Below are 23,192 nucleotides of genomic sequence, written 5' to 3' on the forward strand. Positions count from 1 at the left end.
ATGATTCGCAACTTCTCTCCCGACGTCCATGGCGAGGTCCATCTTTGCAACCAAGACTCCATGCAGCGCGGTACAGATGGGCCCAACAACAATGCCGAATGGACCGCTCAGGATTGACATTACGTTCTCTTCACCGATGAGTGACGCATATACCTTCATCCAGATAATCGTCGATGACGTGTTTGAAGGCAACCCGGTCGGGCTGAACGTCTTAGACACACTGTCCATCGAGTGCAGCAGGGTGGAGGTTCCCTGCTGTTTTGGGGTGGCATTATGTGGGGCCCATATTGTGCACATATTGTGAATGACCTCCTTCAGGATAACGACATCGCTCGACTGGAGTAGCCAGCATGTTCTCCAGACATGAAACCTATTGAACATGCCTGGGATAGATTGAAAAGGGCTGTTTATGGACGAGGTGACTCACCAAACACTCTGAGGGATCTACACCGAATCGCCGTTGAGGACCAACAGTGCCTTGATGAACTTGTGGATAGTATGCCATGACGAATACAGGCATGCACAAGTGTAAGAGGACGTGCTACTGGGTATTAGAGGTTCTGGAGTGTGCAGCAATCTGGACCACCACCTATGAATGTCTCGCTGTATAGTGGTAAGTGCAATGTGCGGTATTTGCAAGCAATAAAAAGAGTGTAAATGATGTTTATGTTGATCTCTATTCCAATTTTCTGTACAGGTTCCGGAACTATCGGGACCGAGGTAATGCAAAACTTGTTTTGATGTGTGTATGTCCGCATGGTACCACTCTAGTGGTCGACACCGGACCAACGTCTTGCTGCATCAGTAACTTCCCCATCATTCACGTACTGCTTCCCACGGAGAGCGTCCTTCATTGGGTCAAACATGGGGAAGCCGGAAGGTGCGATTTCTGGGCTGTAGGGTGGATCAGGAAGAACTGTCAACGAAGCTTGTTACCTCCTCTCGGATGCACAAACTTTTGTGAGGCCTTGCACTGTCATGGAGAAGAGGAAGTTCGTTTGCACTTTTGAGCGACGAACACGCTGAAGTTGTTTCTTCAGTATCCTGAGGGTAGCACAATACACTTCAGCATTTCTCGTCGCACCATAGTGGAGGACATCAAACAGAATAACCCTTTCAGAGTCAGGGAAGATTTCTTGCATATCAATGGACGAGTGTGTCTGCAATATTAACAGAGTCGTCCAGTTAAGCAGCGAGGTGCCTCATTGTATTCCGTCGATCACCTAGAATGAGAGTGTCCGCACATTTCAACACTGCAGGAACGACAGCTATGTGCGGCCGGCTAGCACGCGGAAGATCGGACAGGTTTTCTGCTACCTTGTTGCGATGTTGACGGATGCCTCGCCCAACGACTCAACGTGCTTTTGTTCACTGCCAGGTTTCTGCAGACATTCCGCAAGCGCCTATGAATATCTGCGATGCTTTGCTTTTCTGCCGAAAGAATGACAGCTTTCTGCTTGAAATGCACCTCCATTACACACGCCATTTGGAGGTCTACGTATAGCGCTGCCATCTATCGGAACTTCACGAGAGTGGCTACAGTGGGAATATTCGACGCTTCCATTTATACAACCGAAGGCCGAGAAAAACGTGTGGAGCATCTTCCCCCTTATTTACGCGTGTTGAACAATGCTATTTTATTTTAAAACTTCCGTTGCTAAATTCTGCATCGCCATTAGTAAAGAAACAATGTTCATGACACATAAATAAATGAAAACGTCTGAAGATGGGATATCAGGCATCTTGAAATGTCATCATGGAAAAATAAAAGCCTATAAAAGCAACTGGCTAATTCATTATAAATTACCTTCAGTTTCAATTGTTGCAGTGTTCCTATACCTCCACAACAGACAATAACTACTTACTGTTAATACGAGAAAGAACAGAAAATAAAATACGGCAATGAGATTGGCATTTCCTGTCGACAAGAAATTTGGAGTAACTTTGTGGTTTTTGGCCACGGGCCGGTCATTCGAGTGTTTGAAATTTATGGTGTTAACATCCGCAGACACTAATAACAGGCATATTTTAAATATTTGTCCAAAAATACTTTTGACGACTGATCGCGGATAAATCCGAAATTGCGTCCCCGAAGGAGTACAATTCGAGCGCCTCGCTCGATCCCATTAATTTCTTCCGCGGGCCAGATTGAAACCAAACGTGGGTCCGTGCCGGTGTAAACAATGTCATTCATCTGTGAGGAGGTGAAACAATATTGTATGGAGCAGTATTTTTGTTATGAATAAAGTAATTCTTCGATATTTATTTGCACTTGGTTATAAAACATGTTTTCCTGTTTTCACTAATAATCCAGTAAAAAATCGAAGTATCAATGATCTATAGCAGCAGTGTTAAAATTTTTCGTTTTTAAATAAACGTTCCTTAAAAAAAAAGAGTAGTTTTTATTCGTGAAACTGGTATTAGTTTGATATGTTGTGTTGTTATAGAAAATAGGAAAAGCAGTCAGTGCTATTTTAGTTTCAATGCCGACAGAATCGAACAACAAACTCGTGGCGTAAGAATTGGTAGAGCATAGCTGAGGCAATAATTTCAAGGCACGCGTTTCGAGCGTGTGCAAGATTTGCTCTTACCTGGTCTATACGGTAGTTTCTCGCTGTCGTCGCCGGGCATCCGTCGTAGTTTGGAAATATTTTTACGAATTGACGTAGCGATGAAGCACAACGCTTCAGCTGCTTTAAAAGACTTGTCTGCCATTTCTATGAAATAATAATAGGAAGGAAATTATGGTGCCAGTTATAAATTAAAAACTTAACAATTCATCCATGGTATACAATAAAAATAGAGAGCAGCTCATCCGCTGTCTGTCTACTAATATGCCTTTATCTGCTTGTAGCCCTTGAAAAGTCGACAAATTAACACGAAAAACAGAGCTCTTCGACCTGAATTATCACCTTTCAGCGCTATTAGTGATGTCCAAACAATGGTATGATATCCGATTGCAACAGGGTATTTGAACAAAGTTCCAAAAAATAGAGACAATAATAGTATTCAGCCACTTAGCACTTTTCGAGAAAAGTAGCGAATGGTGGACAGACTAAGTTTTCTTTTATTTGCCTGTTTAATTGAATATATTTTTAGTCGTTGTTCGATTACTACGTTTATTACAGGAAATAATAGCTATAAAAAACGGAAAATCGGTTATTTCAGAGACTGGTTATTTTGAGTGGTTTTAACAGTCAGGTTAAACTTGTGCGGAATATAACTGAATATCGGTTGTTTCCGCGATAACAGCCATCTCAACAGTACTGTGGAGACGAGGAAAGTCATTAAGTGTAAAGTTACATCCTGGAGTTATTTTTCCCAGATTTGGCGTCGTACTGTATTTCGATTGGCTCTAAAATGAACTCAGACTACAGGATATTTCTCCGTTTGCGATCTTTGGCAATATGACAACGCTGCTGTCGACAAGCGAAGGATCGAAGGCAGTCCGGCGGTTTTACTGCATAAACCTGAACAGAATCCCCTTCAGAACGTCATAGATTATTCCTGAGTTGAACTAAGGTATAGGTTGCGTGCGAGGTGAATTCATTGAAAAACCCAGCAACGACGGTTTGTCAGACTTCTGGAGAAACGGGAGCAAACGTCACTTTCGTTGTATCGAAAAGCAGTGGTAAGTCTCCGCCGCATAAAAGCCGGAATAGTGAAAGGTGCTATCACTTGCCTCTTTGGAATGAACAGTGGGTGTCCGAAGATTTCCGACCGTGTAATTTACACAGAGCCTTTCGATGCTTTACACGGTGTGTAACAAGGTGCACAGAAAAGAAAACCATGAAAATCCGCATTATGCCAGGAGTGCACCGAAGTTAACTTTAGTAACATTCGGAAAAAGCCTCCGTCTAAATTCTTGCCCCAATCTCCCTGTTTTAGATTTTCCTTGGGTTCACTGAATACTTTAGACTGTTCCAGGTTGTTCCTTTAGAGAAGGACCAGAAATCAGAGTGAATGCTGATCGATGTCGACAGTACGCCAAATTCCGTCCTCCATTAGATGAAACTTTCCTTTGCCACGTCAAGATTTGCAACATCTGATCTTTGTTTTATTCCGAGTGGCATCAAACTGCACACATGCAAATCCAGCTGAACACATGTGGGACTTCATGGAGCTGGACACCCAGTCACGCGTTACTTCCCAACCCACGAATCGGCAGTAAAATCACTTTGCATGCTGCGCCATATGCCGCAACACTGCTTCTTGCGTTAGCCAGCCACACTGCGTTGGACTGCTAAGTGCGGAAGACAAAAGGGGAATCTACATCGCTTTAGCAGATGCTCATAAGTCTGTGATTGCATAACGAATCCTCTTTCAGAGTTACTTTATATTAGGAAGAACTATCCGCTGTGTTAGCGGCTGGCATTGTTGTGTAACGCATTGTAACTGATCGTGTTTCTCATGAATGATGCGAGCGAGATAACGTTATTAGTACTGCGTACGGTCACTGCATCTCTACGAGTGCGTTTAGACCTGTACAACTTATCGTGAGCACAAGTTTGCCTGTGCATATTGTTCGGAGATACAAGGGGACGAAGAAAACGACGAGAAAATATGTAAAACACCAATTTCTCCTAATTTGAATAGTTAGGGCACAACCAAGACAACATAAGGCGCTCAGTCTGGAACCGCGCGACTGCTACGGTCGCAGGTTCGAATCCTGCCTCGAGCATGGATGTGTGTGATGTCCTTAGGTTAGTTAGGTTTAGGTAGTTCTAAGTTCTAGGGGACTGATGACCACAGATGTTAAGTTCCATAGAACTCAGAGCCATTTGAACCATTTGAAACAAGACAACAGTTTAGTTACCTTCACAAACCCTGAGTAGAGAGTCGACAAATACAGGAATAAAGACGAAGTTCCAGCAACATAAATCATCAACTGATTAACACCCGTCAAGATAATCATATCAAACTATGACACATTATATAATAGCTGTTATATTTGTAACTTGCCAAGTTAAGTTGTCGCATATTGTAGTAATTTATGTACCTCCAGAGGCACACTATATGTATACTTGGATAAAACACACGGTGACTAGCTGTGTGAGCTATGCCCTGAGGTTAGCAAAGAATAAAAATTAAATGCTACGCAGAACAAAATAAAAGCAGTTGTTTTTACTGCTGACAAGTACGCGACCATTACCTGTCGGGGAAGAAAAGTGATTCTTGGCGCCTTAGAAGTGCAGAAACGTGGCTCCACTGCGTTTCGTATTTTCCTTCTCTACCAATGGACCATTGAGATAAAATATTATCACAAACTTATAAACTGGTCAAGTTCATGGTAAACACATTACTTGCCATTTTTATCTAACCGAGCAGAGCCACTCAGGCATTACTTGTGCGTCGTCCTTGGAGTTGGTCTGTTTTTGCAAATTAATATTGTCTACTGCGGCATCAAATGTTAGCAAAGCGGACGATGGTCCCTGGAATAAGCGTACATTCTTCTGTCTAGGTGTGAATGAAATCACGCTTGAGTACGTGTGGAAAAAGGTGTCGGTATGTACGCGACAGCATGCTTGCCTAATATGTCCCAAAACGCACCCGTATAAAAACGGGATTTTCCGTTGATCTTACGTCGAGTTGTATTGGTATAAAAAGGTAGGGTCAGTAGTTTTGGATAGGCCATGGGCTAGCGACCAACAGAAGGAGCATCTTAGTGCCGCTGTCTTACAGTACAGTGTCAAAGTATGAATATTACACACTTCCTCCTCCTTAGACAAATGGAGCAAATCGGTTGTATCTTTTGGCATCTGATGAAGTCTACGGTAGGTCTGATGGGAAGTATGGAGGCACCATTAGTTCATGGGCGGTTTCTCGGAAAACCACAAAAAGGTTTTTTTACTATCTTTTCGCTGTCACCATCGGACCAAAGCCCAGCCGAAGATTCGGAGACGGCTGAAATTTTACTATATATTCCCAAGATCCCGAACTCAAACAACCTTGAAAACTTTCTCGGTATTTTTATCCGTTTCCAAGATACAGAGGTTGTAAATCGTTCTACTTCTACACGTGAAATCCGGTATGAAGCGAAATCTAAGTTATACATAACCGCAGCAGATTGTCAAATTTTAATGGTATATTCACTAGGCCGTTGTCTAGAAGAGCCATATCCCCGTTTTCAAAAATCTTTATCCGTTATCGTGAAACACCCCAAAAATCTGTTTCTTGGTACCAAAACCCAGCCGCGGATTCCTTGATAGCTGTGCACACCAAATGGCTGTAATTTTTACGATATTCCTAAGAACCGATATCAAACAATCTTGAAAATTTTCTTCATGTCCTTATCCGTTTCCGAAGTACAGATGATCAAAGTTATCTACAGTGTGATCAAAAGTATCCGGACACTCCGAAAAACATACGCTTTTCATATTAGGTGCAATGTGCCGCCACCTACTGGCAGGTACTCCATATCAGCGACCTCAGTAGTCATTAGACATGGTGAAAGATCGGAATGGGGAGCTCCGCGGAACTCACCACTCGAGTAGTCAGAAGACTGGGTGTCACTTGCGTCATACTTGTGTACACGAGACTTCCACACTCCTGAACATCCCTTGGTCCACTGTTTCCGATGTGATAGTGAATTGGAAACGTGAAGAGACGTACAGCACAAAAGCGTACAGGTCGACCCCATCTGTTGACTGACAGAGACCGCCGACAGTTGATGAGGGTCGTAATGTGTAATAGGCAGACATCTATCCAGACCATCACACAGGAATTCCAAACTGCATCAGGGTCCACTGCATGTGCTATGACAGTTATGTGGGACATGAGAAAACGGATTTCATGGTCGAGCGGTTGCTGAAAAGCCACACATTACGCCGGTAAATGCCAAACGAAGCCGCGCTTGGTGTAAGGAGGGAGCGTAAACATTAAACGATTGAACAATGGAAAGGCGTTGTGTGGAGTGACGAATCACGGTACACAATGAGGCGATCCGGTGGCAGGATGTGGGTATGGCGAATGCCTGCTGAATGTCATCTGCCGGCGTGTGTAGTGCCAACAGTAAAATTCGGTGGCGGTGGTGTTATGGTGTGGTCGTGTTTTTCACGGAGGAGGCTTGCACCCCTTGTTGTTTTGCGTAGCACTACTACAGCACAGACCGACAATGATGATTTATGCACCTTCTCGCTTCCCACTGTTGAATAGCAATTCGGCGATGGCGATAGCATCTTTCAACAAGATCGAGCTCCTGTTCATAAGGCACGGCCTGTGGCGGAGTGGTTACACGACAATAACATCCTTGTAATGGACTGGCCTACAGAGAGTCCTGACCTGAATCCTATAGAACACTTTTGGGATGTTTTTGAACGCTGACTTCGTGCCAGGCCTCACCGACCGAAACAATACCTCTCCTCAGAGCAGCACTCCGTGAAGAAAGGCAGCCAGGTGTGCGGATACTTTTGATCACATAGTGTACTTGTACACGTAATATACACTCATACAATCCCACGTGAGGCTAAAACTTAATGTATAAAGTGATGTAGCACGGAGAAATGAGCTGTTAAGTCATCATCTGAGAACCCCACGTTGTTGTATTGAAGCACATTCAAATCTTTTTTGCACGTAAAATCCGGCCTGAGTTGTAAAATTAGTTTTGCACTATTTCAATTTCGCTCAAGTAAACTTTTAAGATTTAACTCACCAATACATTTCTTTTCATTTGAGTTACATTTCCAGCTGCAGCAGGGAAACGAAGAGAACCAGCGGAAGACTTCTCCTAAGGCGACACAAAATATGCGGATTTATTTAAAGGACTGACTGAATAGAGCGGTACTAGCTGTTTCATTCTACCTTCCTGAGCACCTTTAAAATTTTTCTCAAAAATTTTGGCATGTGAACAACTCCCGCTTTTTTATGCTGAGAGAGAAAAAAGACAGTGATAGTGGCAGAGACGGAAAAGTAGTAAATACTGAAAGATAGTCTGCTATGGTTGTGTTATAGAAAGATCAAAGGAGAAAATGGGAGTGTGAGAGAAAGAGGAAGCCCCTGTGGCAGTGAAACACAGTTGACAGTGACAGAACAGTGGTGGGAAAAGACTGAAGGAGTGCTAGAGGGAGGAGAAAGAATAAATAGAAAGTGGAAGTGGGTGAGAGCCAGTGATGACAATGACAATGGCAATGAGGAAGAGAGAGATAGTAAAACCGCAGTAGGAAGGAAGGAAGGAATGAGATATTAACAGTAAGAGAGGGAGCAAGTGTAAGACAGTGACAATGAGAGTAAGAGGAGACTGTGGTAGTAGGACAGAACGAAGGAGACTGTGGCAATTACACTGGAGAAATTGCGTCAGATGGTCGAACCAAAGGAAAAATCAGAAGCGTTTTGGGGAGAAGAAGATACATTTCTTCAATAAACGTTTCGTTTGTAGCGAATGTTCTAGTTGAATTTGATGAAGATACTTCTAAAACCGTACATCTGGTGCACAACACTATACGGAAGTGGAAGTTGGAAGCATGCGAGAATCAGAGGAGAAACCAGGAGCTCTTGACAAGTTGTACTGTTGAAAGATGTTAACTCTTCCACGAGAGACACAAAGAGATAATGACACTGAGTTCGGCTGAATGAATGAGTGAGAATGGGCAAGTGGGAATGGATGGGTATGAGCGACATTCAGCGATGGACTAGTGGGTGTGAGTGAGGTACAGTTAGGAAAGCTTGTAAGAGCTTGAAGTCAGTTGTATGTTAAAAAAAACCGCGAATATTTTCAATGCCAAAATTTTTGGGAAAATTTTTTGGAGGTGCTGAGGAAGCTTGTGTGTTGCAGCTGGTACCCCGCTTTTCTGGCAGTCTTTGAAATAAACAGGAACACATTCGCATTTTTTGTGCTCCGATAGGAGCACTTTTCCACTGGTACACTTCTAATTGTATATCTATTCTTGCTCGTGAAGCGCCTGGTGCACAGGTCTGAATGCACTATCTAAATTTATGCGAGACTTGGAGACGCTCACGTAGCAGCGAAGCGCTCTCCGCCTCTCATTTCTCTTTACTGTCAAGGGAGACGTGTGTCCTCTGTCCTCTGCGTGCTGCCCATCCTGCTGTCATGTGGACAGACGCGAACGAGTTTGTTTATGTGTAAGCAGCGAGCGTTTTTCTTTTTTTTCGTGTTTTTTCTCACTGGGGTTATCGGCCACTTTGTGCCGTATCATCTGGAAGCCGGCCAGGACCTCGATAGCGTGCCCTCCCGCAGAGCTGAGCGGTCAGCGGCCGTGGTCTCAGTTTGGTACCGACCGCCAGCCAAGATGCCGATGGCCACTAGGAAGTCCGTGACGCTCCCGCCGCTGGATATCAGCCTGAACGTGCCGCCGTCGCACCTCACGCGGAATGACCGTTCCGAGAATGACCTAGACTGCTTCTCGCAGGGCGTTGCCGCCAACGACCTCTCCTGGATCGACGCTCGTGAGCTCTCTCACAGGTGGGTCGTCAGAAGCGCGGGCTTCAAAACGCCGCAAATGATCAAACTTACGCGGTAGTAACAGACCATTTGTGCGCACTGTGCAGTTCATCAACGTCAGAGTCGCGTATTCATTTCAAACAGAGTAGGATTTATGCTCAAGTGAAAGGCAGATCCATCTCTTACTGCACTAGACGCCACTCCATGCTTCGTAATTAATACTAGGGCAGGGAGGTTTACAGTTTTTACAATTTTGATGGCATTAGTTTGTCAAACTTTTCCTGATCGCTTACTGCGAAGGGAGCAGAGTGTGGTGAAAGCAAGCGCCGCTTACCATTTGAAATCGCCTTGGAAGGAACAAGCTCCTCCGTCTCACACAGCCTCCGTGCACTATATTATTCGTAATCGGGATCACTTCAAAATTAAAAATAACACACTGGAATAACGAACACTTAAATATTTCGTAATAGTGCCGTATTGGCATATTCGTTTTCAGTAATGGTGGTTATTTCTGCAAATTCCACACCAGTTCACAAAAAACAGCATTCGGAAACGCATTTAATTAGATTTCTCACTTAACTCTGTATTCTAACAAACCTTCACCGAGGAGTAGTATGTAGCTCCCGCAACGGGCCTTCAGTTGCTACATCGCACATTTTTAAACATACAAGCCCACAACGTGACACGACCTATTAGCGTACAATGCAGCACAGTAGTATTGCTTTTGTTAAATCTGTAACGTTGGCAGACTCCTATCGATTTCTAGCGATTCAGAACTAGGAAGCCCCACGACCAGGGAAAGTTCGACAGTTAGTATTTATTTCGGCTAAGGGAACGTTGTATTTGAACAGTGTAAAATACGTAGCTGTTTGTAAAACCCATCGCAAGATTCATACTAGCAGATAAACTCATTTCTCTGCGGATACTATCTACTCCTTTTTCAGCCATACAAAAAGAAGCTGAACCGTAGCTGAAAGTAAGGGAGACGTCGAACAAAAGTGGACGGATTCGAGTACCTGCTTATCACTAAAATGGGACCGAGTATAAACGAAAACAGACAGCAGACTAAAAAGGTAGAAGTAACGAAATTGCGTTAAGATGGTGGAACCAGAGGAAAAATCAGAACAGTTTTGGGACAAAAAAAACATTTCTTCAATAAAAGAGTTTAATTTTTAGCAAATATTCTAGTTACAAATATTCTAGTTACATCTGGTGCATAACACTATACTAACGTGAAAGTTGGAAGCATGCGAGAACCAGAGAAGAAACCAGGAGCTTTTGACGACTTGAACTGTTGAAAGATTAAATCAACGGTGAAAGTAAGAAATATACCAAGATGTAGCACAAAGAATAGATGAGGAAAGAAATCTATGGAAAACCATTACCAGAAGAATTGCCAAATTTCTGGGGTATGTGCGAAGACGTTCCACAACATACTCGGCACTGGAAAGAACTCCGGAAGGGAAAGTGTAGTGGTAGGCAAAGATTTGAAAATATGGAGTATATAATCCGATGTCAGGTCCAATAGGGGTGCGGAGATGAAAATGTTTAACAGGTGACAGGAAGAAACGGAGGACAGCATCTACACCGTAGAGAAACTGGCGCCAGAAGAAAAGGTAATCTCTACTGAACAGTATCTTCCATTTACAAAGAGGGCAAGCAATGTAATGCGTCGCAAACGGCGTCAGCGTGGACATACACATCTTCATAAGCCGTTTAAATAAACATTTCTAGAAATATTTTCTGTTTTAAGCAAATTTTCTTTCAGTTTTTCAGGAACGTTTTGATCTGTCCACTACTTAAACTTTAAGGTATACATAAATCACCTCATAACCTGCTAGTAAGAAAATATTTTATTTTCACTATCGGTTGTGCTCATCGACCTTCAGTATAGCACAAGCGCCCGAGTCGTTGTGGAATTCTTTGGAACATATTAAAACAGTTTCTGCATCGAGTAAGAGAAAGACGTGTTACATGTGTCAAAAAAATGGTTCAAATGGCTCTGAGCACTATGGGACTCAACTGCTGTGGTCATTAGTCCCCTAGAACTTAGAACTACTTAAACCTAACTAACCTAAGGACATCACACACATCCATGCCCGAGGCAGGATTCGAACCTGCGGCCGTAGCAGTCGCACGGTTCCGGACTGCGCGCCTAGAACCGCGAGACCACCGCGGCCGGCCTTACATGTGTCAAAGTACTTCTTAAGGATCACAGCGCTTGTCACATGGTAGAGTTTGATGAACGTAACTGGAACTGAAAATTGAAGCATTTTCTTATTAGCACATGAGATGGTGATTTAAGTATGCCGGCCGGTGTGGGCGTGCGGTTCTAGGCGCTTCAGTCTGGAAACGCATGACCGCTACGGTCGCAGGTTCGAATCCTGCCTCGGGCATGGATGTGTATGATGTGGTTAGGTTAGTTAGGTTTAAGTAATTCTAAGTTCTAGGGGACTGATGACCACAGATGTTAAGTCCCATAGTGCTCAGAGCCATTTGAACCATTTGATTTAAGTATACCTTAAAGTGTCAATAGCTGTGGCAGCATACTTAAGAACGTGTATATAATTATTTCAGTATGCGATGGTTGCACAAATAACATAAACATGAAAATACTTTTTTGTACTGGACAGTTATCATTTAAGTGCAGCTACTAGGAAAGTCCAATGTGAGCTATAATTATAGTATGGCAACTTGGTAGATATGCTAATGCGGTAACGCAGAGCCGGTTTATGCTGAAAAAACATAGTTCCAATTTATAGCCACCAAGTGCAAATCTGGCGCTGGGAATGTAAGAAAGATATACAGGAATGTTTCCATATGCAGTGGACTAAGAACGGGCAGTGGGCACATAAGGTCAAGCAAGTGGTTTTATTATGAACTACTTGCTTGAAAACAGTGATTTCCACACAGTTGCACTCTTCAAACAAAAGAAATACATGCTGTCCAAGGAGGTCTTGATAACGTACACACGTCACGATACGTTGCCAGGTCCTTTGGGATACTGTCTTCGAAAAAGAACGAGCCGAGAGTAAAGTTGCTTTTGATCCACACCGCACTCTCACATACGGCGAGTGCAATGGCGCTTCGAGAGTAAGACGCGGTTTAACACCACCCCAGATTCAGCAGTTGTGTGTATTCACAGCACCCTGTAGTGCAAAATGTGCCTCGTGACTCCATAGAATATTGCCCAGCCACTTGTCATCACCATCGATTCCTGCCAGAAACGAAGCGAAAATTCAGAACATTGCTACAGATCATGAGATGTCAGTCGTTGCGCCGTCTGGATTTTGTACGGGTACCAATGGAATATAGAGTGCAAAACTTTCCGTACTGTTGACCATTGGATGGGCAATTTTCGTGACACTGCACCAGCACTATAGTTGGAGTCACGAAGGATGGCGGTCGCGTTTAGGCTTGTTCCGAGCACCTATGCCACGCATAATCCGATAGCTAATGAGCGTTCAGCAGTGTTCTGAGGGCTCTCCTCTGGATGTTGTAGCTAATGCGAGCGTTAGATGTGGTCGTAGTAACTTGTTTGGTGAGTTTTTGTTTCATTTATTGCGAGTTGTCATCGCTGATGGTGGTGGTAAGTGATAAATTCTGTGTAAGCAAGCGAGAGACCTAATTTGCAGGAATACGCTTTCTTCGAGCGGAAAGCACGCGCATGCGCGTACCGCAACTGTCGCTTGGAATCGTCAACAAAGGCATTCCCCTCCGTACCTCGACATGCGCGAACCGCCATCGTTCGTCGATCGGACTACAGCAATATCCGGGGTGCTTGCTGGATGGTCACTTAATGCAACAGCAACTTCGCCAATAACTTCCACTGGTATAGGATGCCTTCCTCCTCGAGGTGTTACACCAAGCTCACCCGTTGTTGTTTTTTTTTTTTAATTTCATCATCTTCTTTAAACCATTTAATGAAAAAAAATGGCTCTGAGCACTATGCGACTTAACTTCTGAGGTCATCAGTCGCCTAGAACTTAGAACTAATTAAACCTAACTAACCTAAGGACATCAGACACATCCATGCCCGAGGCAGGATTCGAATCTGCGACCGTAGTGGTCGCTTGGCTCCAGACTGTAGCGCCCAGAACCGCACGTAAGCCATTTAATGATATCGGGCCTCTCCTCAGAGCTATCAGTCGGCGATACTCTTTCATTGCACCACTGTAATTGCTTCTGTTCACATAAAAGAGCTTCACTAACAGTGAACGTCTCTCTTTCTCTATAGCCATACTGTTCACTTACGTTATAGTTAGACAAACGACAGCGTGAATATCTTTCCGTCAGTGCACAGCGCCAAATTTGCACCTGGTGACCAAAGTTAGAACAAATTTATTTCGATTTTAAATCGGTTCCGCTTCAGCACATTAACATATCTATAAAGAATATGAAGATGATACCTGTTCCGAAAGAACAGATACCATTGATGACCGTGTAGCTTCTCTAGAATTAAATGATAATTAAATCGAAACCCTTAGCTGCCGACAGGTGTTGTTGATATACATCAATGGGGACAGCTGAAAATGTGTGTCCCGACCGGGACTCGAACACGGAATCTCCTGCTTACATGGCAGAAGCTCTATCCATTTTTTTTTTAAATTTCATTTTGTCAGTTAGTGCTCGTTGTATTTGTTCAGAGCGGACGTTCCATGATACTTGTTAAAGATCATTGTTCGTCCATTAACTCAGTTTTATTATTATTATTATTATTATTATTATTATTATTATTATTATTATTATTACAGAGAGCAGCTAAACCTCTGACTGAACACGCTGAGCTACCGTGCCGGCGTCCATATGCGCCACCGAGGGTACAGAGGATAGTGCGACTGCAGGGACTTATCCCTTGCACGCTTCCCGTGAGACCCACATACCCAACAGTCCACAACCTACATTCGTAATGTTCCTAATAGATAGATGCCCATTCACTCATTACTCGCGCCAAACTAACCTGACGAGTCCCGTAAGAGTTCGGGCAAAGTGTGCGCATTCGCACAGGAGGAGGTCAATGGTCAGGTAGCCTTTAACTATATCAAGATGGTATATGTTCCCGAAAGAACAGATACCATTCATGACCGTGCAGCTTATTTAATTATCATTTCGTTCTAGAGAAACTGTACGGTAATCAATGGTATCTGTTCTTTAGGGAACAGATACAATCGTCGTGGCTACCCGGCCATTGACCTTCTTCTGTGCGCCGGCCGGCGTGGCCGAGAGGTTCTAGGCGCTTTAGTCTGGAACCGCGGTACCACTACGGTCGCAGGTTCGAACCGCCTCTGGCATGGATGTGTGTGATGTCCTTAGGTTAGTTAGGTTTAAGTAGTTCTAAGTTCTAGGGGACTGATGACCTCAGATGTTAAGTCCCATAGTGCTCAGAGCCATTTGAACCATTTTTCTTCTGTGCGAATGCGCACACTTTGCCCGAATTCTTACGGGACTCGTCAGCATAGTCTGGCACGAGTAATGAGTGAATGGGTAAATACCTATTAGGAACACTACGAATGTAGGTTATGGACGGTTGGGAATGTGGCTCTCACGGGAAAGGTGCAAGGGATAAGTCCCTGCAGTCGCACCATTCTCTGTGCTCTCCGTGGCTCAGATGGATAGAGCATCTGTCATGTAAACAGGAGATCCCGGGTTCGAGTCTCGGGCATTTTCAGCTGTCCCCATTGATGTATACCATCAACACCTGTCGACAGCTAAGGATTTAGATTGAATTGTCATTTCATGCCTATAAAGCTTCGCTGCCGTACGAGAACTACAGCCCACGCAGGGCCTCTGCGAGTAGCTGCTTTGTAATTATAACCATCCGGTATTCACTCCCTATGAGTGAATATTCCGAAGATATTTTCATTTTCTTTGATTTATACAGAGCGTTATCCTTTTTATATTCTTCAAGTAGCTTTAGAACTAAATTGTCACATACACTCTTTTTCTCTTGGTGGTGTAGGAAAATCACAGGAAAGCTAACAAGGGAACCTCCCCATAACACACCCCTCAGATTTAGTTATAAGTTAGCACAGTGGATATGCCTTGAAAAACTGAACACAGATCAATCGAGAAAACAGGAAGAAGTTGTATGGAACAATGAAAAAAATAAGCAAAGTACACTCCTGGAAATTGAAATAAGAACACCGTGAATTCATTGTCCCAGGAAGGGGAAACTTTATTGACACATTCCTGGGGTCAGATACATCACATGATCACACTGACAGAACCACAGGCACATAGACACAGGCAACAGAGCATGCACAATGTCGACACTAGTACAGTGTATATCCACCTTTCGCAGCAATGCAGGCTGCTATTCTCCCATGGAGACGATCGTAGAGATGCTGGATGTAGTCCTGTGGAAAGGCTTGCCGTGCCATTTCCACCTGGCGCCTCAGTTGGACCAGCGTTCGTGCTGGACGTGCAGACCCCGTGAGACGACGCTTCATCCAGTCCCAAACATGCTCAATGGGGGACAGATCCGGAGATCTTGCTGGCCAGGGTAGTTGACTTACACCTTCTAGAGCACGTTGTGTGGCACGGGATACATGCGGACGTGCATTGTCCTGTTGGAACAGCAAGTTCCCTTGCCGGTCTAGGAATGGTAGAACGATGGGTTCGATGACGGTTTGGATGTACCGTGCACTATTCAGTGTCCCCTCGACTATCACCAGAGGTGTACGGCCAGTGTAGGAGATCGCTCCCCACACCATGATGCCGGGTGTTGGCCTTGTGTGCCTAGGTCGTATGCAGTCCTGATTGTGGCGCTCACCTGCACGGCGCCAAACACGCATGCGACCATCATTGGCACCAAGGCAGAAGCGACTCTCATCGCAGAAGACGACACGTCTCCATTCGTCCCTCCGTTCACGCCTGTCGCGACACCACTGGAGGCGGGCTGCACGATGTTGGGGCGTGAGCGGAAGACGGCCTAACGGTGTGCGGGACTGTATCCCAGTGTCTATGGAGACGGTTGCGAATGGTCCTCGCCGATACCCCAGGAGCAACAGTGTCCCTAATTTGCTGGGAAGTGGCGGTGCGGTCCCCTACGGCACTGCGTAGAATCCTACGGTCTTGGCGTGCATCCGTGCGTCGCTGCGGTCCGGTCCCAGGTCGACGGGCACGTGCACCTTCCGCCGACCACTGGCGACAACATCGATGTACTGTGGAGACCTCACGCCCCACGTGTTGAGCAATTCGGCGGTACGTCCACCCGGCCTCCCGCATGCCCACTATACGCCCTCGCTCAAAGTCCGTCAACTGCACATACGGTTCACGTCCACGCTATCGCGGCATGCTACCAGTGTTAAAGACTGCGATGGAGCTCCGTATGCCACGGCAAACTGGCTGACACTGACGGCGGCGGTGCACAAATGCTGCGCAGCTAGCGCCATTCGACGGCCAACACCGCGGTTCCTGGTGTGTCCGCTGTGCCGTGCATGTGATCACTGCTTGTACAGCCCTCTCGCAGTGTCCGGAGTAAGTATGGTGGGTCTGACACACCGGTGTCAATGTGTTCTTTTTTCCATTTCCAGGAGTGTATACAAACTGAGTAGTCCATGCGCAAGATATGCAACATTAAGGATAGCTTGCGCTCAGGAGCGCCGTGGTTAGCGTGAGCAGCTGCGGAACGAGAGGTCCTTGGTCCAAATCTTCCCTCGAGTGAAAGTTTAATTTTTTATTTTCAGACAATTATCGAAGTTCAGGCACTCACACATAGTCAACTTCGCTCTCCAAAATTCCAGGACATGTTCAGATTTGCTTGGACATATGCAGGATTTGACGGTCTACACACGGAAAAATTTGACAACGTTAAAAACATATGTTTTGACAGATCACAAGGAAAGCTGTGCGACTGTGAAACTGTTGCATTCATTTGTTGCAGTTTATGTGACAAACTCTTATGTTTTCATCTTTTTTGGGAGTGATTATCACAAACCTAAGAAAACCTAAATCGGGCAAGGTAGAAGAATCTTTTTACCCATTTGCCAAGTGTACGAGTTAGGTGGGTAGACAACATATTCCTGTCATGTGACGCACATACCATCACCAATGTCGTATAGATTATATCGGACGTGTTTTCCTGTGGAGGAATCGGTTGACCTATGACCTTGTGATCAAATGTTTTCGGTTCCCATTGGAAAGGCACGTCCTTTCGTCTACTAATCGCACGGTGAGGTCGCAAAACATGGACACTAAACTTATTACAGTGAACAGAGACGTCGGTGAACGAACGGACAGATCATAACTTTGCGAAAATAAAGAAAGTAAACTTTTCACTCGAGGGAAGATTTGAACCAAGGACCTCTCGTTCCGCAGCTGCTCACGCTAACCACGTAACCACGGCGCTCCTGGGCTCACGTTATAATTGTTTTTGCATGTCTTGCGCATGGACTACTCAGTTTGTATATTTTGCTTATTTTTTTCATAGTTCCACACAACGTCTTCCCGTTTTCTCGATTGATCTGTGTTCCGTTTTTCAAGGCCTATCCACTGTGCCACCTTAAAACTAAATCTGATGGCGGTGCGATGGGGAGGTTCCCTTGTAAGTAAGAACTCACAGTGTTCGAAGGACAGCCCTCGTAAGTATGATATCAATGTGTGAGCGCTTTGAGTAATTAGCAGCTGTATTAATTAGAACACAGTATCTGTATTAAAAATGTGCTCAGTTGGTAGTCGTGTCGCTGTCGCCGTTCACATACAGAAGGCAATTTTGCCTGCTTTTGATTTTTTTACTTCTTGTGTACATAGTTGTCTCTACGTGCTGCGAAGTAGAGCTCTCGGTTCATGACGAGAGCAGAACGAGAAACCAACCATTGCTATGTTACGTGGACAATTCGACTTGCGCTTGTATCGATTTAAGGGGAACGCGAGAAACCAAGATAGGAATTTCATGCCTAAGATTTGAAGTCATAGCCTAGCGAATGTGTGAAACCGTATGTTCACAAAGCAAGCGGAGGTGTACGAAGATCTCGGCACTGGCAGCCAACAGCGCTAATCACTAAAAGCCTAAATGTGTTAAGTCATTAGTTGTCCGTAAGACTTGTATTTGTTGCACGAACAAGTTGACCAGGAAACGATCTGAAACATTTGTTGTATTCTTTCGATGTCATTAAGAAAAGCATAGTCGCTAGAAGTAGATCACAACTTGCCTCTGCAAAGCACTGATGTTACAGAAACGTCACACCTACTGCCGTGACTGGAAACATTACAACAATGCTTTCGATCTGTGGCTTAAATGTTTAGAAAGTTGACAATTATCAAACGCGCAGTTTCTCTGCCTTCTTTCTTGGAAAGGAGATATATTCTTATGTAGTTTCGGTGGACTGTCGTGTTGCGCATTAGATACGGCGAAAGTCTTGCATTATTCAAATCTTCTCTTGGCAGTGTGCTTCTCTCTCTGACGCTGGTCCTTCGTAATAATGAGGTCGCAATGTTCGTGGCTGATTGGGACCTTTGTGGATATAGGAGAACAAGCATTTATTTAAAGGCACACAATGTCGGATAATCCGTGAAAACTGCTTTTAGTAGTTTCTTGCATGAGTTCATTTTTTTTCTGCTCTATAATTCCACGAGAAAAATATAAAGGAACGGTTAGGATGGGATTCCTCGTTCAGATAGGATTGGAATGCAGGGGATGACGAAATAGCTGCCAAAAAACGCTTGTTTCCCATCCAATAAACTTTCTGTGCACTGATGTTCCAAATCGATGTTTTCTGAAACTTAACGGCCTTATCTTGAAATCATTTTCTAGTAACAGTGCTGTTGTTAGCACACTGTAATCGCATTCGGGAAGAATAGGCTTCAAATCCCGTGCGACCATCCTCATCCTCCGTTGTTTCTCTAAATCATTTAAAACGAATAGCGAGATGGTTCTTTCGATAAGGCCGCTTTCGATTTCTTTCCCGTCCCGCGTCTTTTCCGAGATTGTGCTCCATCTGTGGGGATCTTGGCGACGGGACATAGTATCTTCATCCTTTTTCTTCTGTTCGTTTGCCTAACCTTTACTTTGTAATGGCGATACCACGAGTCGACTTTGACTTGTGACATTATGAATACTCTGATCCCGATGTCACTCTTTCCAGTGCAGTTAGAAATACGACAGTCTACAGACATACGCAAATCACAGCTGCAGTGAAAACATATATAAACGTTTGCAGCCATCGAGGAGGAAATTAGTGTTTAACTTCCCGTCGACAACAAGGTCATTAGAGACGGAGCACAAGCTCGGATAGGAAGGTTGGGGAAGGAAATCGGCTGTGCCCTTCAAAGGAACCATCCCGGCATTTGCTTGAAGCGATTTAGGGAAATCACGGAGTATTTAAATCGGGACGGCCGGATGCGGTTTTGAACCCCCTTCCTCCCGAATGCGAGTCCAATGTGCTAACAACTGCGCCATTTCGCTTGGTTTGTAGCCATCGAAACACTAGAGGTAGCCTAAATAGGACGTATCGGGCGGAGGACAGTACACGGCAGTAAGGTAATCAAAAAAGAAATATACACCGTAATTTATCACTTACTAACTTCAACTACGCGTAATAGTTACAGCGTAGAATATGATACACAAAAAAAAGAAAATGCTGAACAATGTAGTATGCTGAATTGCAGTGTGCTAACGACTCATCCGAAACACGTCGCTGATGTGACGTGATGCAAATAAAAATAACGAACCAGGCAGTAACTAAAGCACTGAAAACAGCCTCGCCAAATGAAACCACTATTATTATATTGCCAACTTGTGTCGATACTTTGGACGTTTCCACGATGATGGTTCAAAACTTCTGGGAAGATAGAGAAGGGCAAATGCATGAATTTGCGATAGGGAACTCTGGTCATATTAGTTTCGTGCAAGGGGGAGGTTAGAGGAAACGCCATATGTGTATCTTCTTGACCGCAGAGCTAGAGGAATCGAAGCAAATGTCCTTTAAAAACATATGTCGATACTATTGAAAAGCTGTGCTTACTGATCTCCAATCATATTATTACTACCATATTGTAACAGGTACTCAACTGAGAGATAATAGCTTTCATGATATTTAGACATATTATTTTGATGTTAGGCAAGTAACTAAAGACATCCCTACGTGTAAATACGTTCTTGTTCGCATTTTAGTACCTTTTACGTTGACTTTCAACACGAGAAGGAACATCATGAACGGAAGGTACACCGCTGCTGGAAGCTTTTAGAGTCCAGAGCCATCCGATACTGTTGCAAGCAGCATAGCGGCGAACGGCGAAATTGTTTATATATTGCACGACAAACGGGTCTGGGTACAATTGTTGCTAGTTAAGAGTCATTTTTTTTCTTGTTTTGTTGTTTTTTCCAATGTCCGTTCGGTCGCGAATTGGAAACCACAGTGAAAAATCAAAAATTTTTTATTTGCAGCACTTAGATACAACTTACAACTTCCAGTTACTTATCTACATAGTCGCTAGTCTTACTTAAAAATTAGTCGTAGCGTTGCACCAACTTTCCAATATCCTAGTCACAGAAGGCAACGCGTGTGCTTTGCGCCAATTCTCTACGATGGTCTGCATCTCGTTGTCAGTGCCAAAATGCTGTTCTCATAGCCAGCAGTTGATCTCAGCAAAGATACAATAATCAGAGGCAACTAAATCCGGGCTTTATGGTGGGTGATCGAACACTTCTCACCGAAAGCGCTGCAAGGAGTATCTTTGTTACGGTTGCAGTGTGCAGCTGAGAATTGTCATGAAGAAGAAAAATACCTGATGAAAACATTCCTCTTCCCTTGTCCCGGATTGCCCTTAGTAGACGATTTTCTCAACTCGGCTGATCCACTTGCTGAACAAGATCATCCGTTGACATTCGCGTCCTTTCCTGATCGCCTGCATTATGGTTTTGTAATTATTCGTGTACTCTTTGACTGACAAACCGTTCTTATTCACTAGCTGCTGTATTTTTACCTGTGTACTTACTTGCGTTTGAAATTTCTGACAGGAGATGGGCAGTACTCGAAATTGCACTTGCGATAAACAAAAAAACTTTTAACAGCCGCAAGCGGAAGACATCTACATCTACATCTACATCCATACTCCGCAAGCCACCTGACGGTGTGTGGCGGAGGGTTTTATCACTAAGGTTTGAAGAGCCTCTTGATTTTTTTCGTGTTTTAGGTTTGAAATTAGGTTGTTTTGAAAATCTACCTGATGCAAACACCACATATTTCTTTTTGTTCACACAGACATGTTTCGAAACCTATGTGCCATCGTCTGTGGGTCACAACACACTCAAAATTAGCGCCACATTAAACATGAGGCAAACAATGAGTAAGTAAGCAACGACAACAATGTAGCACCTCTCAATGAGTAAGAAGTGTCTTTTCAAATCACGTTTTGCGGAAAATAAGGTTGAAGTAAAGTTACGGGCGAGAGTTTTTAAATGACAGTGTGAAAACAGTGTACACATAGCAGTAAAAGAGATACGCAACAGGACGGAATGTACAATAACATACATAACCATTATCCACGAAGTAGTACATCAGAAACACACAAGGAATTTTCTTCACGACTGTTTTGCAGATGATATGCTGTCAAAAACGACGAAAAGTGCACAAAACCCATCTATACTATCGTAGTTTTACGAACAAAGTAATTTTCAGGTGAGCAATCGAAACAAACAATACACAATAAACAGGTTAAAATTTTTAGGCCTACAATAGATAAATTGTTATAAACGTTATATTATACTTCACAGAAACATACTTTGACCTCCAGAAGATAACACAAAGGTGTTGAAGACATGTATGAGTGAATATAAATAAATAAATAGCGTTTGTATAAGGTAGATTTTCAAAACAATATCAAGAAATTATTATTCTGCATCAAGGGAGTTTGGAAAGTCATTCTCCGTCCTCAGCAAAGTGCAAACATAAATGATTTTGACCGATCATTTGCTGTTATTGTTTTCTACTATTCCGCAGAAGTGCTTGTACGTTTACAGCACTGAAGGAAACTTGACAGTCACAGTTGACGGAGTTGTAAGGCAAAAATCCAGCCTGCAACATTACAGGGAACGTCATAAGGACATTACAGAAGTACGCTTTTTTTATAGTATGTTCGAGTTACTTCTTTTCTTACATCTTAGGTATGCTTTTATAGTGCACATAAATGCATATTTTGCCTGTTTTATGAATAAGCGTACTTTCGAAAATCTTTAATTGTGGTTTATTTTTTGCCTGTGTTTTAATTAAAATGCTAATCTTTAAAAAAGACGGGCATTTTAAATTATGTGTTCACATGCTCGGTTGTTGCGAGTATTTATTTTTATGTATCATTTTATGATTTTCCTTTCTTCCCGATTCGCTGCTAGGAGTTACCTTCGCTCTTGCTCACGTAGTACGTGGCCTTGGCTGCGGGACTTCCCCTTTCTCCCTGCAGAGTTGCACCAATACGGTATTAGGTGACAAGTCGGAACTGTGTCTTTTGGAGCTGCTTACAATATAACACCGAGCAACAATATAACACCGAACAACGATTTTTAAATGTTTCATTTCATGATATTCATAACATTTAAATTTATACTTCACGAAAGTGACAGATGACTCATTTTCGAAGCCTACCTCAGTTACATACTTCAGTTGACTCCCTGTCCTGTCTACAGATAATCGGTTCATATCTTTGGTGAGTGGTGACTACTAGCTAGTGGCTCGGCGGTCTGTTTTAAAGTTCTTCACAATGAAGTGCGATGCCAAAAGTGAAAACAGGTAATTAGTTTACATTGCAATGGTATGAGCGGGTGTTCGAAGGGGAGATGAAACGACAGAAAGCAAAATAT

General features: G+C 43.7%; 1 protein-coding gene across 2 annotated transcripts in view; it reads left to right on the forward strand.

The window, feature by feature from the left end:
• The window catches only part of LOC126275603 (cytosolic purine 5'-nucleotidase), a 413,580-nt gene that overhangs the window by 32,069 nt on the left and 358,319 nt on the right, over positions 1-23,192 (forward strand). The window contains exon 1 of one of the 2 annotated variants that reach the window (XM_049977210.1): positions 9,198-9,418. The exons of the other annotated variant lie outside the window; for it this stretch is intronic. Coding sequence (XP_049833167.1) covers positions 9,246-9,418 — 173 coding nt within the window. The 5' untranslated portion in view covers positions 9,198-9,245. Of the gene's footprint in view, positions 1-9,197; positions 9,419-23,192 lie in introns of those variants that run through there. 2 annotated transcript variants of the gene reach the window in all.

This window comes from Schistocerca gregaria, chromosome 1, assembly GCF_023897955.1.
Source record: "Schistocerca gregaria isolate iqSchGreg1 chromosome 1, iqSchGreg1.2, whole genome shotgun sequence".
In the NCBI taxonomy this organism is placed as follows: Eukaryota; Metazoa; Arthropoda; class Insecta; order Orthoptera; family Acrididae; genus Schistocerca; species Schistocerca gregaria.